This window comes from Saimiri boliviensis, chromosome 2 (assembly GCF_048565385.1).
Source record: "Saimiri boliviensis isolate mSaiBol1 chromosome 2, mSaiBol1.pri, whole genome shotgun sequence".
NCBI lineage: Eukaryota > Metazoa > Chordata > Mammalia > Primates > Cebidae > Saimiri > Saimiri boliviensis.
This window is the reverse complement of record NC_133450.1, coordinates 194,725,027-194,741,777: the sequence shown is the minus strand read 5'-3', so window position 1 is coordinate 194,741,777 and position 16,751 is coordinate 194,725,027. Positions and strand designations below refer to the sequence as shown.

At 40.7% G+C, this 16,751-nt stretch overlaps 1 protein-coding gene across 1 annotated transcript in view; it reads left to right on the top strand.

The window, feature by feature from the left end:
- GRIN3A (glutamate ionotropic receptor NMDA type subunit 3A) overlaps nt 1-16,438 on the top strand; it is a 163,271-nt gene extending 146,833 nt beyond the window's left edge. The window contains exons 7-9 of the mRNA XM_003940103.4: nt 7,121-7,285; nt 8,634-8,710; nt 13,249-16,438. Coding sequence (XP_003940152.3) covers nt 7,121-7,285; nt 8,634-8,710; nt 13,249-13,588 — 582 coding nt within the window. The 3' untranslated portion in view covers nt 13,589-16,438. The remainder of the gene's footprint in view (nt 1-7,120; nt 7,286-8,633; nt 8,711-13,248) is intronic.
- The last annotated feature ends 313 nt before the right edge of the window (nt 16,439-16,751 follow it).

The following is a 16,751-nucleotide window of genomic DNA, read 5'->3' as shown; positions in this document are numbered from 1 at the left end:
GGAATGAACAAGCTAATTGTCCAATAAGTCTACCTACAATAGTTACCCAAGGCTTTTTGGCAATGACCTTGAATGGAGAGCCTATATCTGGATTTAACACTGGAAAGATCTGACTGGATATTTGGATTAAAAGAATCACATTTATTCCCAAATCACAATGCTTTGTTTTCCTGTCAGTTAATTGCCAGTTGCCAGCAAACCTAGTTCTACACAGTTTCTTGGGGTGATAATAATAGACTTTTATTGAGGAATTGTCCCATAACTTTTGATATAACCTTTATTATACATACCATTTAATCATCACAACACCACTGTGAGTCCGGTACCACTATTCCAGCTTTACAGATAATGCCATGCAAAGATCTAGAATCTTCTCCAAAGTCACCCAGCTGGTAAGTGGCAAAGCACGGATTTGAACCAGGATTTCTGACACCATATCCTGAGCTTTATTTCTACCTCTCTGCATTTATCTTATTTTTATAGCTCCTATATCTACCTGTCTCAAATTATTTATTATAGTCTTAACTATGTAATCAAATCAAGTCTCGGTTTTCATAAATTATGAAACTGAAGCCCAAAGAGGTCAACTGTTTGTCAAAGAACAAGCAGCCGCCACCTCTTTGGTTCTGCGTATTGCAATGAAACAGATACGTTAGACAAGACAGTTTTAAACCATGTCCCGTCTTTGGCTCATCTTGAGAAACAGGTGACAGTATTTAGATTAAACTGATAACACAAACCAATATGCTCTGAGGCTATTGAGATCAGTCACAATATGTTGTTATGAATCCTATGTTAATAGACGGTGTCTGCTCTCTACCATATGTTGCAATCCCCAGACCACTAACACTCTTTCTGAAACAGAGAAAAAAATATGGCCTCAGCAATTCCATTTAGCTTTGGTTTATATTCTACCATGCTTTAGAAACATTATCAAGGAAAAAATATCTTCCAGAAATATTTTTTTAATTACAAATTTCTAAGCCACTGTCCAAGGAATGATATAAATTTTTTAAATGAAAACAACATTTTATTTTAAAAAAAAATTACAAATTCCAACCTTCCTGCCAGCTAGAATCAGTAGTTCGTATATGTACAAAAAAAAAAAAAAATTACAAATTCCATTCTTCACTTACACTACTGATTCTTTCTCGCTATTAAGATACAGAGTAGCTAGTTAGTCTGCTAGGGTGTTATATCTATTTTGAATAATTTGAACAGGACAAGGCTCAGCAAAGTGTCATTATGGGACAAGTGGCAGAGGAACAAGGCCACTAGACTGAGAATCAGACTGGACTCCTCTGCTTCTGTGTCAACTACCGTACCTACCCCAGTGGCCAGTGACTGTGAACTATAAATCAGGAATTCTCAGGAATTCACTGATTATAATGAAAAATTATAACACTGAAGGGTTACCACAGTAGCAATAAAGCTGTGTACATCAGAGGACATGATATGACCACTCATAGGCTAACTCTGACCTACAAATGTTTGCTTTTGTTGCTATTAGTTTTATATGGTGTTTGTTCTCACGTTTTTTTAAAATTAAGAATATTTTTTAAATCTGAAGATTTTAAATAAAAACCTAAATTAGTACAAAGAAATGCAGGCCACTCTAAGATGAAAGTAGCCTTTTATTGACTAAGGAGCCTCTGAAATATTGAGATAAAATTAAGAGTTTCGGTGAAGAAAAATTAACATAGCTACATTCTTTGGCACAGAAGTTCAAAACGGACTGAAGTGTTCACTATTTTTCAAAAATATAACACTGGACACAAACTATTTATCCCTGCAATTGATGTTTTCTAATGCCTGAAATGGTAGAAGATTGTACAATAATCAAAATAAATTATACGTGTGTAAAATTTAACAAAACAAAGATAACAGGAAAACATAAAAAAGGGGAAACATAATGTTACCAAAAGGGTTAGCAGTTTTTCAACAAAAAGCCTCACTGTGTCTGATATGCATAAATATATGTGCAAAAGAAGTCATTACATGATTCATACAAAAGGACATAGGTAAAACAAACATGGAAAAATAGCCTTGCTAATTCAATAAATATAAATTACAATATTTAAAACAGGAAAAAATTATTAATTATAAAACAGAACTGGCAAACATAGAAGGTCCTGAGCATTGCAGCATCTTTCGTGGCACTGGAAATGGCTTCCACCCTTTTCACGGGTCATTTTACACATCACAAGTCATCAGAATGGTTGTATGTTTTGACCAGGTAATCTCACTCTTGCTATGTATATCTCAAAGAAAGAAAAATATTTTAAAACGCTATATACAGCCAGGCACGCTGGCTGATGCCTTTAATCCCAGCACTTTAGGAGGCCGAGGCGGGAGGATCACTTGAAGTCAGGAGTTCAAGACCAGTCTGGCCAACGTGGTGAAACCCCATCTCTAATAAAAATATAAAAATTAGCCAGGCATGGTGGTGCATGCCTGTAGTTCCCAGCTACTTGGGAGGCTGAGGCAGAAGAATTGTTTGAACCTGAGAGGCAGAAGTCGCAGTGAGTTGAGATTGCTCCACTACACTCTGGCTTAGGAAACGGCAAAACTCTGTCTCAAAAACAGAAAAAAAAATGGTATACACAAAAATTTTTGTTGTAGCAATATTTGTTGTATATACAAAAAATTATAATATTTTAAAAATTAAACACCTACAGCTTGGGATTAGTCAAGTCAATTATAATAAAAATAGTAGGTAATAGTGTTAGGCTACTAAATTAATAAATAAAATAATATTTAGAAAATAATATTTTTAGAAATTAATATTAAAATCGTTAGAAAATAAGTTTGTTTAAAAGTATAATTCAAACTTGGTATAGCCTATGTTTAGAATTCTGAAAAATATACGTGCATATGGTCATCGTTCAGAAGAGAAAATGGAGAATTGAAAGTGAGTGTTCTGTAGCACAGGATTATGGGTAATCTCACATTTCGTTCTTAAAAATATCTTTCTGAGTTGTTTTAGTAATAAATTTTTCAAAACTGCACAACAGAGATCATGTGGCAAATTAAGTACCATTTTCAAGCCTAAAATATGATTGCCCAAGCTTAGAAAAGTTGGGGGCTCAAGAAACCCAAGAAACAGAAAGACAGAAGCATCTCCTCAGCAACATGGGCAGAGCCCTGTTGATGAGCCACTAAGCAGTTTCCACATTACAAGAATGCAGAGTGCTGTCAAAAAGCTTTTGTGAGCACTACTAACAGGCTCATGCAGTCTCTCCCTAGATTTTGTATTAATAAATTACCTCCTCTTCTGTTTCTTTTGTTAAGTGTGATCTTTCACTATGTCTTGGTTAATGAGAAAATTCCAGTTTATTTGAATCTCTTTTTTCTCTCTCTTCATGATTGTCAAATACAAATTTTTTCAATCAAAATGATTACACCACATAATCTTACCCAACTGTCCCCAACCAGACTCACGTATATTGTATCTGGCATATGTATTAAATGCCCAATTTAAAAACAATAACTACCTCTGTTAGTCTATTAGCATGTGGATATAAACAACAGAAGTTTAATGAAAAAAAGTGTATAATATAAACTGAATACGGCCTATTTGTTATTGAGGTACTAAGAGAAAAATAAGACTAATTATTGTTATGCACAAGAAAACAGAGGGAACCATGTCTTTAAAAGCAAGATGACTCACTGCAATGTACATTTTTCTTCCTCATCTTGGCAGTGTCTTACAAAAAAGCAGTGCCCATATGCTCAGAGTTTAACTGAATGTTTGATGATGTTAAAGTCCAAAATAAATTTTCCCAATCTGTTCTTAATCCACAGCAACAACTCAACTGAATTCTTCATATAATAGCCAAATCCTGTACACATTAAAATAGGTCTAGACCAAGGACTATTTTCAGAGACATTTGTATGTACTTTCTGCATGTCAGCTTTATGCAGCTGGTCACCATTTGCACAGAGATGTCCCAGGAAAATCCCTAGTACCTCTGAAGCCCTAGGGGTCCAGTGTGCTTTCCCACCAAAGCCTTTTCCAGACCAGCATTCCTTGTTTCCTGGGGCTGGGCTTCAGCCTACATTCCCAAGTCATCCGCCTGGTTTTTGTGCCTCATGCCAGTCTCCTAGAGCTGGTACCTGCTCCGAGCCCCTGCTCAGCTCCAGTCTTTTCTTTTCTAGGGACACTAACACTGATCTTTGATTCATAGCCTGCAGTACTGGCATAGAGGGAAAGAGATTTCCTGAGTCAGGCTCCAACAAAGCCTGAAATCTCCGAGATTTGCCTTAGAGTCCTGACCCCCCAGATAGACTTCCCTATGCAACCCATGCCTAAATCATGCCTGCCTGGCTGTTTCTCCAGGATCGAGGTGGGTCAGAGGTAGGGAGAATGAAAGGAAAATGCTTTAAAGAGAATAGGACGATCATTCACATCAGACAAACGAGGCAGTGAAGACTATAGGTTCTGAAAACAGACTGCATGGGTTTGAATATCCCAGCTCTAACCTTCGCCAGCCATGTGACCTTGGACAAGTTATTGAACTTCTTTGTTGCTCACTTTCTTCACTTACAAAATGAAGATTATACCACTATTTACCTTATAGATTGTCATTAAGATTAGGCGAGTTGCTCCATTGATGAAGTGCTCAGAACTGTGCCTTACACAGATTAAATGCTGAATAATTATCAACGATAATGATGACCAAAAGCTTCCAGCAAAGGGCTAACACCCAGGCTCCTTAGCACGGCATCTGAGGATTTGCCCAGTGTGGCCGTTTCTCTCTCACTGAGTATCTTTGTCCGTGTGTGCCATTACAACAAAATACCTGAAACTGGGTACTTTATTAGAAAGAGAAGTGTATTTCCCACAGTTCTGGAGGCTGCAAGTTCAAGATCAAAGAACCAGTGAGTTTATTATCTTCATAAGGGCCTGGTCTCTGCTTCCAAGATGCACCTTGCTGCTTGTCCTCCACAGGGGACAAACGCTGTGTCCTCACATGGTGAAAGGGCAACAAAAGGGACTAGCTAGCTTCCTCAAGCCCTTTTATAAGGGCACTCATCTAGCCCTTCATGAGGGCTCTTAATACCAACCCTTGGGGTTTAAGTTTAAACATATGAGTTTGGGAGGGACACACATTCAAACTATGGCACTATTCATGCCTTGAGTACCCTCCCTTCAGCCACAGCAGTCAGTTTCACAACACTATACCACTGTCTAGGAAAGTCATGTCTTTTTTCCTTTGTTTATGCTACCTTCAGGTTAGTATGTCCACATTCCCTGCCCCACCTCCCCATCTTGCCTCTTTTATTCAAATGTTATCTCATGAGCCATCTTCCCCACAAATCCCAGGAAGTGTGGATCAAATGTATCATGAAGGAATACATTTTTTTTCTCCCTAGACTCAAGCTGCTTCAAAGGGAAGATACAACTTCCTTCTATCTCCATCCCTTGATACTCAGAAGAGTCCCTGGCACATAGTATAAATTCAATATATTCAATGTTTTTCCTTCTACAGAGTTGATTCTTGTCATTGATGTCTAAATAGTGGCTAAATAATGGCCATTTTAGAATACATGTGAGGGTTTTCTTAGATAATCTATACAAATCACTTAGTAAAGTTCTGGCCACATATATTTACTGTAACTACTACTGTATATATAGAGCAGTATAGCAGAAAGAGCCCAGGCTTTGGAGCTGAACAGAAATGGACTGAAAGACCAACTTTGCCACTTAGAAGTTGCAGGAACTTCACTTTCCTTAGTTATAAAATTGAGGTTATAATATCTATTTTAATGTAAAACACTTGGCAGAAAGTAAGCAACCAATAAATATTATTAGGTTCCTCCTCTTTATCAATTTTTGTAACTTGGCTCAGTTTACTGCACTTTTCTGGTCTCACTTTCCTCATCTGTAAAAATGAACTAGATGATTTCCATGTTCCCTACCAGATCTACATTCCAGTTACTGAACTCACCATCTTTTTCCCCTTAAATCTATTACTTCTCTGCCTCGAGGGAGGTCCCTTCCTTGACAGCGACCTAATGTTTCAATTAAATTGTTTCAATTCCCTATCTCTCTTTCTCTCAATCTCTCTCTAGAACTATAGGGTGGTCCAGACCCAGGGCCTTGGCACAACTCCAGGGGCTATTTGCACAATGGGATTAACTTATGAATAGCACCTGTCAACTGAAGAATCATGAGCTTCATAAAGTTGGACAGGATTTCTTTATCTCTTATAAAGGGTTGCAGCCAGCAGGCCAGCCATCCTGCAGACTGGGAAGCGTAGCCTCAGCAGAAGCTGAGAGCAAGCACTTCAAGGGAGGGGTAAACGAGAACAGGAATTTATGCTGAATGGGGTGGCTGAGTATATGTATTGAATAAGCTATAGGAGGAGCCATAAATATTTATAAAAAGCAATACATGCATGTGTGCAGTTGAGCTTCATGCCTCTTCATGAGCCCCATGTTCAAAGAATGGAGGCATCAGCATGACCCAAGGGTGGAGTTTTTGGTCTTCTGATGTCCAAATGTGAAGCGGAGGACATGAAAACCCTCACTGTGCATCCTCCACAAGTTGGCCAAAACCATCTGGAGATTGTGATCATTTTTTGGGAAGGGTGCATTGTGAAACTGGTGAGCTGTCACACTGAAACTGCAGAGGGAGGGAGAATCTAGATGATTAGCTAAAGGTGATAAAGCAATGAGTTATCAGTTTCTTGTTTTCCAGAGCTAGTTCCTGCTTACTTCTTAAGAATGAATTATGGCTAAATGTTAATAAGGAAGGGGCCTACTGAGGCATGACAAATCGCCTATCTTGTCAAGGCCAGGAACTCAGTTTCCAAGGTTTCTCCAAGGTCCCCTTGGACAAGAGAAAGTTTGTTCAGCCACTTGGAGAGCTATGAATTTTATTTTTATTTCTCACACCCTAGGAATTGGGTACTTCTTGGCAGCCCTCAGTCCAACACTGGCTGAATTTCTTTCACGACGTAAAATGAAGGTCACAGAACACATAGGAAGAAACAGTCTCCAGCTTTCCTTGAGTCCAGACAAAAATGAGTATCCATCTGAAACCAAAAAGACTGCACAAGCATTGGGCCAGGTATCTCACTGCGTTCATGGCCTTTTCTTTCCTGTTCTGTTACAGACTTTGCAAATGGGCATCAAACACTTCTCTGGACTCTTTGTGCTGCTGTGCATTGGATTTGGTCTCTCCATCTTGACCACCATTGGTGAGCACATAGTATACAGGCTGCTGCTACCACGAATCAAAAACAAATCCAAGCTGCAATACTGGCTCCACACCAGCCAGGTGAGTGCCACCAGTGTCTTGCTCCAATATTCTTAAACTGTAGAGTTCCTAGTGACGGGAGGTTCCAGAACCCTATGTCAGACTGATAAGTGATGTTACCACAACAACGAGGGTGGGGCAGGCACTCTCATTATAGAAGCAACCATCCTCTCTATCCCATTAATTCACATTTCCCTTAAATTAAACTATCCCACAGTGCCCACTCCTTCCCTGTAACCCTCCACTGTTGCTCATAATAGAAGCAATAGAATTTTTTTTAAACCGGGTTTCACTTAATAGTGACAGTCTGAAAAGATGGTGTGAAACATTTATTTCCTAGGTTCTTTTCTTGCCAAAACTGAAACCTATTAAATGAGTCTGAAGTCCCTGGTCCCCATTAAGTGACCCTACTTGCCCCTGTTTTCTCTCCTTTGTCCCTGGTCCAGGGAGGTTTGAGGCCCACTGGGGCCAAGGCCAAGCTTCACAAGGCCACAGTTCTTTCCTGTAATCTAGACATCAACACACTGATTTATAGGGAGAAGTGAAACTGTCAAGCAGACTGGCAATTCAAGCACACTCATTTGCACATCTCTCCCTGAAGGAAATTGGCATGGAGAGCCAAAATAGAGGCAGAAGGCTTCACGATGATGGAGGAACTTTAACAAAGGGTGCGGTTTCACCTGGCCACATCAAGGCTGGATGAGCCATCCTGGTCTCTCCTGTGGTGTGACCTCCTCTCGCCCCCCAGTGTACTGTGGATTACCTCCCAGCAGGGAAGCTGTCACTTCCTCTGCATTTACCCCATTCATGTACTCATACACCCTCATGCCAACCTCCTCGCTTTGGTAACACTTTTTTTTTTCTAGATAGGTTACTGTCATTGGTTTTGTTACAGTTGAACTCTGTTCTTCCTACTTTCAACCTGGGAAGTATTTGGTCTTCTAGGAGAACTCCTTAGATCTTCCTTATTGTATGCTAATAGGATTAGTTTAATTCTCAAGAATTTTATACTTTTTTTGGTTGTCAAGAATTTTATACTTTTTACTCATCTTTAGCAATTATGGAAGGCCTTTTGCTACACATGAGTTATGACTGTGCCTCTTTATATCACATACCATTTTATAACACTGAGCCTTCTATCAGATCCCTGTTTTGTTTCTCCAGGCGGAATAATAACCTCTAATTATAATTTTTGTTCTCTTGAGATTTGAGGCTAAATGCTGCTCTATTTTTAGGCATTCCTGGAAATTTATTTAAAGAGGCCAAGGTTTGTACCGACTACACATACCATTAAATCTCAAGTGGTTCTTTGTCCCCTGACCTATGTGTTTCTCATAATTTCTACCTGTGAATCTGTTCTCTCTGCCAGAGATTACACAGAGCACTAAACACATCATTTGTAGAGGAAAAGCAGAAGCATTTCAAGACCAAACGTGTGGAAAAGAGGTAAGAAGGGGCCAATGGCAACTGTCTTTGCATTTATAAAATAATACTTAGAGATGTAACTATATCAATAATTATTCAGATCAAATCAGGACAATTTGTCGATCAACAGAATCAGTATAGATAGAGAGAAATAAGACACAAAATAAAAAATGTATATGGACACTAAAATGCAGTGTACACAATATACTGTCATGGTTAAAAGTGTAGCCATGGACTCTAGGATCAACCTTCTGGATCCAAATCCTGTCTCCAAAGACTTACAATATGTGTAAGTCATTTATTTAATCTCTCTGTGCCTCAGGTTCCTCATTTGTAAAGCTGAGATAAAAACACTACCTATTTCCTAGAGTTGTAAAGATTAAATGAGATAATACACGTAAATCTCTGAACAAAAGGAAATGCCTAATAAATATTAGTTATTATTATGTACAAAATATACATAAGAATTAATGAGTACTGCAGGTAATTAATTCCATGTTTTACTGTCTTTTTGGCATATTTTCACTCCCTACTCCTTTCTAGCACTCCTGGGAACAGAGTATTGGAAATACAATACAGACATGTCCTGCCTAATTCATTTCCTGGCACTTTTCTACAAACTCCCTAGCAAAGAGCATCTTATTAATAGGAAATGCCAAGCATTAAATGCATTGATGACAACTGAAAATCAAAGCTCCTCACTTTCACCACACCAGGCTGTGGATGATTGTTCCCTAGTCTATGGTGACTAGAGATGTCAGAAGCACTTCGGTCTGGTTCCTGGCTGGTCTCTGCTGCCTGCTGCCTAAGGCAACCCTCCTGGTTCTTTCATATGCCCAAAGGCCTCAGATGAGGGCATCAGCTCCAAGCAACTCTGTCCCCTATGACATATCCACAGCTCACAGCTTGGCTTTCTCTTTCAGTTTTGAAATCTGACATTCACCCCTCTCTAACACAAGAAAAAGGATGGAAAACAGGATGCTTTTTCATTGTTTGTACCTCCTCCGGGACCGCTGCAGTCCTCTTCTATCCAGTTTGCATCTAGCTTGTCAGAATCATTTCCTTTATCTCTTAAAGTCTCTTTCCAGTCAGTGAGCACTCTCCCCGCCCCTCTCAGTCTGTGGTATTCCTGCATCATATTGCAAGTCTGTTAGTGACAAGCTGTATACTAATCCTATCACAGCTGTTTCATGTCAGGTCATGTCATGTTACACAACTATTTTTTCTATTTTTAGCGTAAATTTTTAATAACAGTGACACAAGAAGAAATAGCAACAAATGTGTCATCTTACAATAACAAATATTTGTTTTCCAGCTATTATAGAAACAGGAAGCCCAATGATCCCATCTCCAATGTGATATGATTCATATTCACATCTTTCTTATGTAAACTGAAAACCACTGTCTTTTGACTCAACTTACCCAATTTTCTTGGTAGATTCCCTTCCTGAACCCCTTATTTTGAGGAGCTAAGGAGAACATTCACTCATGGTTTATCTTGGGCTCACATTTCCTGTGCTTACCTCTGCACAACCCAACATTAGCAACCTGTCAAACACAATGAGTGTTTGGGGTCCCATAGCTGTCATGTCTCGTTGGAATAGTCCAGTGGAGTACTGAACCTCAGTGTTACATAAATGCTCCAGGGAAGCCGATTTTACCCACTTTCAGTGTTAAATACAGCTCATTCACTGGTTACCTAACACTCTAAGACTGAAGAAGGCTTCAATTAAAGCAAAGCCTAATTGCTACTGAGGATAAAAGTATAACACCCGCCTTGGGTTATTTTTTCCAAGTAGACACTGAGTCTTACTCTCATCATTTGTCTCCTTGCACTCATAGGTACCCCAGAGCCACACATCAAATACCAGAGGCCTGGTGATGCTAGCAACTAGAATTGGGCACAAAGTCTAGCTTTTGTTAAATTCCTCTGTATTATATTACCAGATAAATATACAAAGCTCTGCAGAAGGCCAGTCCAGCTGGTCTTCTTACTTACTTACCTTACTTTATCGCTGTTGCTGCCTAGACAGTCAAAGAACATGTGTAGATGCTCACTCTGAGGTTTTCCCTGCCGTGAACCATTGCATGGTATTCGAATGCGCTCTTCTTCTTCTCCTGGAAGAGTATCTAGACAAATGTTCATGCCTGCTACAACTTGACATCCCTCCCGTGTGCTCCATATTTACTGAACTAATAAAAGAGCAGATAGATAAATGAATGAATTACTAATATGAAATAGAGGAAATGCTTGGAGAAGTTTGAGGCCATGGAAGTAGGTATTGTTCCTTTTTTATTTAATGAAGATAAAATAAGGTACATATTGCAGGAGACTATTTATATATAGTTCTGGGTTTTCTCAGCATGTGATCTCATGTAAGTTTTAGGTTTATCTTTCATCTCACTGGGTTCCCAATCAGTACACAACATCCCCCTTTTCCCTGTCTTCTCACCCCAAAACACACAAAAATTACAAACTGTAAAACAGCATGACCAAAATTACTTTGAAATTATTAAATTCAATAGGAAAAGACTTGAAGAAAAAATTAAAGTGAATTATAAGGCTAGAAGGAAAATTATATCTCTTCTCTGATTCAGGTTTAAAGCTAATGGAGCTATAAGTGGGTTCATTACAGAACTTTTACCCACCCCATGCCCTATGAGGCATGTTAAAGAACCACAGGGTGGTCTGGATTGTGTGTTTCAATAGCTCGGGGCATGTATAAGCTAGTCTTTGCTATGTACTAAATCATCCCAATACTTAATGTTTTAAACAACAGCAAGTTGCTTATTAATTTATGGATCAGCTGTGCAGTTTGCTGATCTGAGCCAGACTTGCCTGACTTGGGCTGGGTTTGCTCATACATCTGTAGCCAACTTGAGGGGAGGGGAAAGCAGCTAAGGGCTGTCTGGCTTATGATGGCCTCAGCTGGATCAACTGGGAAGCCTGAGGATTCTCTCCATATTGCCTAGCATCATGCAGCAGGCCATTCTGGACTTGTTCACATTGCAGCAGCGGGGCTCCAAGAGAGTGGAAATGTGCAAGGCTTCTTAAAAGTTTAGGCTTGGAACTGTCATTCTGACATGTCTGCCACTTTCTGTTGGCCAAAAGAAGTTGTGAGAACAGTCCTAACTCAAGGGAGAAAGGAAGCAGATTCAGCATAGGTACGAGTTGCAAAGTCACATTACGGAGGGCAGAGACAAAAGGAGAAAAGAAGGTTTATGGCCACTTTTACATCAATAATTTATTATTTATTCTCTTTCCCCTTCTCCCTCCAGATTGTCCCCTTCTCTTGGCAAATAAGAGTCCAGGAAAAAAGTCAATTCAGTTACATGGATGGGAACAAAGACACAAAGGCTTGGTAGAGTGTTTCTATGTAGTTTTGTCCTGTGGTAGATTGCAAAAGTGGTCATAACCCTCCTTCTCCTCCTGCTGCTGCTTCTCCTATGGTAGAAAAAATCAGCAGCTCTGCTGCTTAGGGCTCTAATCTGTTCTTGTAGTGAGAAACTCTTTTTATCACATAAGTTTCAAAGTGTATTTCAGAAACAGGATCAGCCTCCTCCTGTGACTATTTGACAATAACTCTCATGCCGTCTAGGTGGTAGGTGATATGATGCAAGCCTAAAACAGGACTGTAAATTGCTTTCTATATGACTTTCATTATCTCATCAAGAAACTGAGGGCTTTCTTGGGATTTTTTTTTTTTTTTTTTTTTTTGAGACAGAGTCATTCTGTTGCCCAGGCTGGAGTGAAGTGGCATGGTCTTGGCTCACTGCAACCTCTGCCTCCTGCATTCAAGCGATTCTCCTGTCTCAGCCTCCCAAGTAGCTGGGATTATAGGTGCCTGCCACCACATCCAGCTAATCTTTTGTATTTTCAGTAGAGACAAGGTTTCGCCATGTTGGCCAGGCTGGTCTCGAACTCCTGATCTCATGATCCACCCACTTTAGCCTCCCTTCTTGGGATGTTTTTAAGCATCAGACCTAACCTGTCATTCTGAACTCGCATAAAAATCATCCCTATAATAAGAAACACTTTGTTAAAACCTGTGGCTTGTATGCTTTCAATCTCCCCAAAATCAAGTAGTAAACATCAGGATGGTCCTGTGGGACTAAGGATGAGCCATGTTATGAGATCTAAGCAGGTTGATGCTTAAAACCCAACAAACGAATAAACAAATTTTGCTTTTATTAAAGCATCATCTTTCAAACCATAAAATGTTTCAAGGTGGGGCTGGTTTCTGAGCTTCCTTTGCAGAAAGAAAATTAAAAGCCACCTGAGGTTGTTCACCAAAAAATGTGCCATATTCCAACCTATTAGCCTTTCAGAAGATACCCCATTCCAGTTTCAGAGCAGCATTGGACTTGAACTTTTAAATGTTCGTGACTCCTGCTGCCCCATGACACCTTGGCAGGTAGTCTGTCCAAGGCTCTGTTACTTCATCTGTAAACACACACCCAGCTCCATATTACTGACACAGGAAATGGCTAACAGATAAAGAACAGCAACTTGAGAGCTGCAGAACGGAAAGTAAATCTAAAATTTCTCTGTTTCCCAGGTCCAGTGTGGGACCCCGTCAGCTCACTGTATGGAATACTTCCAATCTGAGTCACGACAACCGACAAAAATACATCTTTAGTGAAGAGGAAGGACAAAACCAACTGGGCATCCAGACCCACCAGGACATCCCCCTCCCTCCGAGGAGAAGAGAGCTCCCTGCCTCACTGACCACCAATGGGAAAGCAGACTCCCTAAATGTATCTCGGAACTCAGTGATGCAGGAACTCTCCGAGCTAGAGAAGCAGATTCAGGTGATTCGCCAGGAGCTGCAGCTGGCTGTGAGCAGGAAAACGGAGCTAGAAGAGTATCAAAGGACAAGTCGGACTTGTGAGTCCTAGGTGACCACTGCTCCCCTTTCTCAGTTCCTGGCCTTCCTCTGAGCCCTTGAGACACTTTGTAATGCTCTTTTCTAACTATCGACAAAGGTGTGGGGAAGCTGTGGTCTAGGTTTTCTTAGAGGTCGAGTCTGCTCTCCCTAGCCTAAAGAACAGCCGCAGCTCCTCTCAAGCTCACTCCCTAGGTCTTCAGGGTAGAAGTGTTTTTCTATCAAGAATCTTAGTCAGGAGTAAGCTCTGTGTGAGGGATCTGTGAATAACCAGATAACTCTAGCTTCCGTTATCCTTTTTACCAGGTGCCACAGTAGTATTTCTGGTTTTTAGCCCTTTCTCTGCACTACCAACAAGAGATAAAATCGTTACTCATACTTATGTCTTACTGGGTTGTTGGCTTTCATTGTAACACAGAACAAGATTATCCAGGGTTGTAGCTTTTTATACAACTTCCCAATCTAGATTTATGTCTACAGTCTGAACGGGGAGCAGGTAGGAGCAGAGCACCTCCCACTGGGGGTGGGGTACTTAAAAGTTAACTCATTAGTATCACAAAGGTCAAGGATTGATTGGACCAGGCAAGAGCCATGTTTTGGAGAAGGTTCTGGATCGCTGACTCCAATTTGACTAATGTTTAGTAAGAACACGCTTACACGCCACTGTGAAAGGGGACGGGGATGTGGTAAGTGGGAACAGAAGACAGGCAGAAGAGGCATTAAAAATGCATACCATGCATTTAGAACAAAAGCTGTGGGCCAGAAAAGCGATTGGCTAAAAAATGAGTAAGACCACTTCTAATGTAACTAAGCGTCTCCACTATGGTGTGTGCCTTTTATAAAGGAAAAGAGAGAAAAGCAAAGCAAGGTTGTGGCCTTAGGTCGGATCTGGAATATCCCTGCTTATTGTCTATAATAGAATATGTGACACTATGGGTGAAATGTTGTACACACCACACACTAGGCCATTTTCAGATCAGCAGTCACCCATCTCTTAACATAGAAATCCCAAAACCTCCAGCCTGGGTATACCACAAGCTTCAGCCATTCAGGAATCTGCCCTGTGCTTTGCATATCTGTATAGAAAATCATCAGGTCAATCCCCCATCCTCATACCCGCTCATCTCTGAGGAGCTGTGAACAGATTTTGCTTTAATGATTCTCCAGCCTCATCTAATGTTCCCTAAAGACTGATATAAGTAACCTCCCCTTTGCTTAGGCATCTCTTTCTCAGCCTATGATGTTTAGGTAGCAAGTGAAAGGAATATGGGAACTGTAGAACTTCAGTTCTCAAATGTCAGTGTAGATAAGTCATCTAGTACAGAACTCATCAGAGTGCTGATTGCCGAGACCCTTTTCCAGAGATTATGGGGTCGGGGGTGGAAGTCTAGAGGTGAACTCAGAAACCTACTGTTAACCAACACCCCCAGGTGACTGACACAGGTGGTCTAAAAATTGCTCTTCTAGAAACACCATTCTTGAAGTTTGGCTGCCCACAAGTATGAGGAGAAGCATGAAGAGAAAACCTGTTTGAAAGTTTGTTTTTTTGGTGTTTTTTAAATAACTTCAGCACACATCTGCTGATTCTCCTTCCACATCCTCACCCCAACCCCTAGGCACCATTTAGGAGAAGACTTCCTTAATTACTTGCTCCATCTTCTCAGGACTCATTGTTCCACCCCGCAATAAATTTGAATGCCTACAGTGAGTTCAGGAGCTGTGCCAAGAACTTTCCTCTTTTACAGCTGCAGATCATTGGAAAGGTGGCTCAATCACAAAACTTCTCCCCCCATTATTGGATGAAATGACTGTAATTCCACCAGAAGCTACCCAGTCCCCCAGGGAAAGGTAAGGACTCAAGCTGTAGTTGGGTAACACCTAGTGATTAATTGCCTGAGAAAACCCAGGAGTGGAGGTAGACTCAGACATCCTGATGTGGATGTGGGAGGGCTCTAAAGTCAGAGGTCACCAACCCCACAGATGAAACAGTTCAATGAGGAAACAAGTGAGCCCTGAAAACAGAAAAGGACAATTCTGTGTTGAAATACGCCATCCCCTCACGTTCTCACCCCAGGCCCAAAAGTAGGTTGGCAGCCGCCTTTGGAAGATTTTGCCCCTTAGCCATCCCTACCCACTTGCAACACTAAGGATGCTGGAGACTGCCACCATGCTCTGTGTGCCCCTGAACCTCTGTCCAGCCCAGAAGGCTGATGTACAGGTGTACCTCAGTTCACATTACAGCCATGCTCCTAATGTACATGGACATTTTTGTAACTCAGCTCATATTCTGACTGTATTTGAGAAGCTGGCTATTTAAGGGAACCCAGAGGTGAATCCTTTTGTAAAGTAAAGCACCCTTTTGTAATGCAGTTAATCATCCCTTAACGTATCTGTTTTGTAAATCTGAATTTTTGTATATCGGGTTTACCTTAAGCTTCTCTACTGAGGCATTCTGAGCAGTGGTGGATCACATGCCAGATCGCCCTGCCTATCCACAAAGTATTTGACCGATGCAGGCTCCTCAAACATCTTTGGAGGAACTAGCTGGCCAAAACACTGGCCAGGATGCAGCAAGCAGCAGCAGGGGCTGAAAGCAGGCTTACTGCCATCAACATTGCTTGAAATGCCTCTATGTTCTGAATGAAAAAAAACCATAATTGCTTGTGGTGAAACGAAGCAGTCTTCATGTTAAGTAACAATGGTTATTTTTATCAGTAGTAATTGAACAGTGTTTTGCAATTTGTGAAACAGTGTATTGTGTTTTGTAAAATGATGTCATGAAATGGTGGGTCCTTGGAAACCTCCTTTCTGTTCAGCTCCACCTCCTGTTCTTTCAATTCCTTTCAGGCTCAAAAACACACACACACACACACACACACACAAGATCAGAAGCCTTCAGATGGAGGGTGGTATTCTGGTAAAGAAGAGATAAGAGATGCTACCCTGCTTCTTCTGCTCGGCTCCCATTTCATGAGATCAAGAAGACCTCCATTCTCTACCAAGGTCTGGTGCTGGGAAATCTTGAATATGACACATTGTGCCACATACCCCAACCCTGTTTTCCAAGGGGAATTTCTGGCACAGGAAGCACATAGTAAAGCATGCTCAGGTGAGCTGGAACAGATACAGCTACCCGGTTCATGTAAATAAGAATAATAAAGGCCCCAGAGTATACA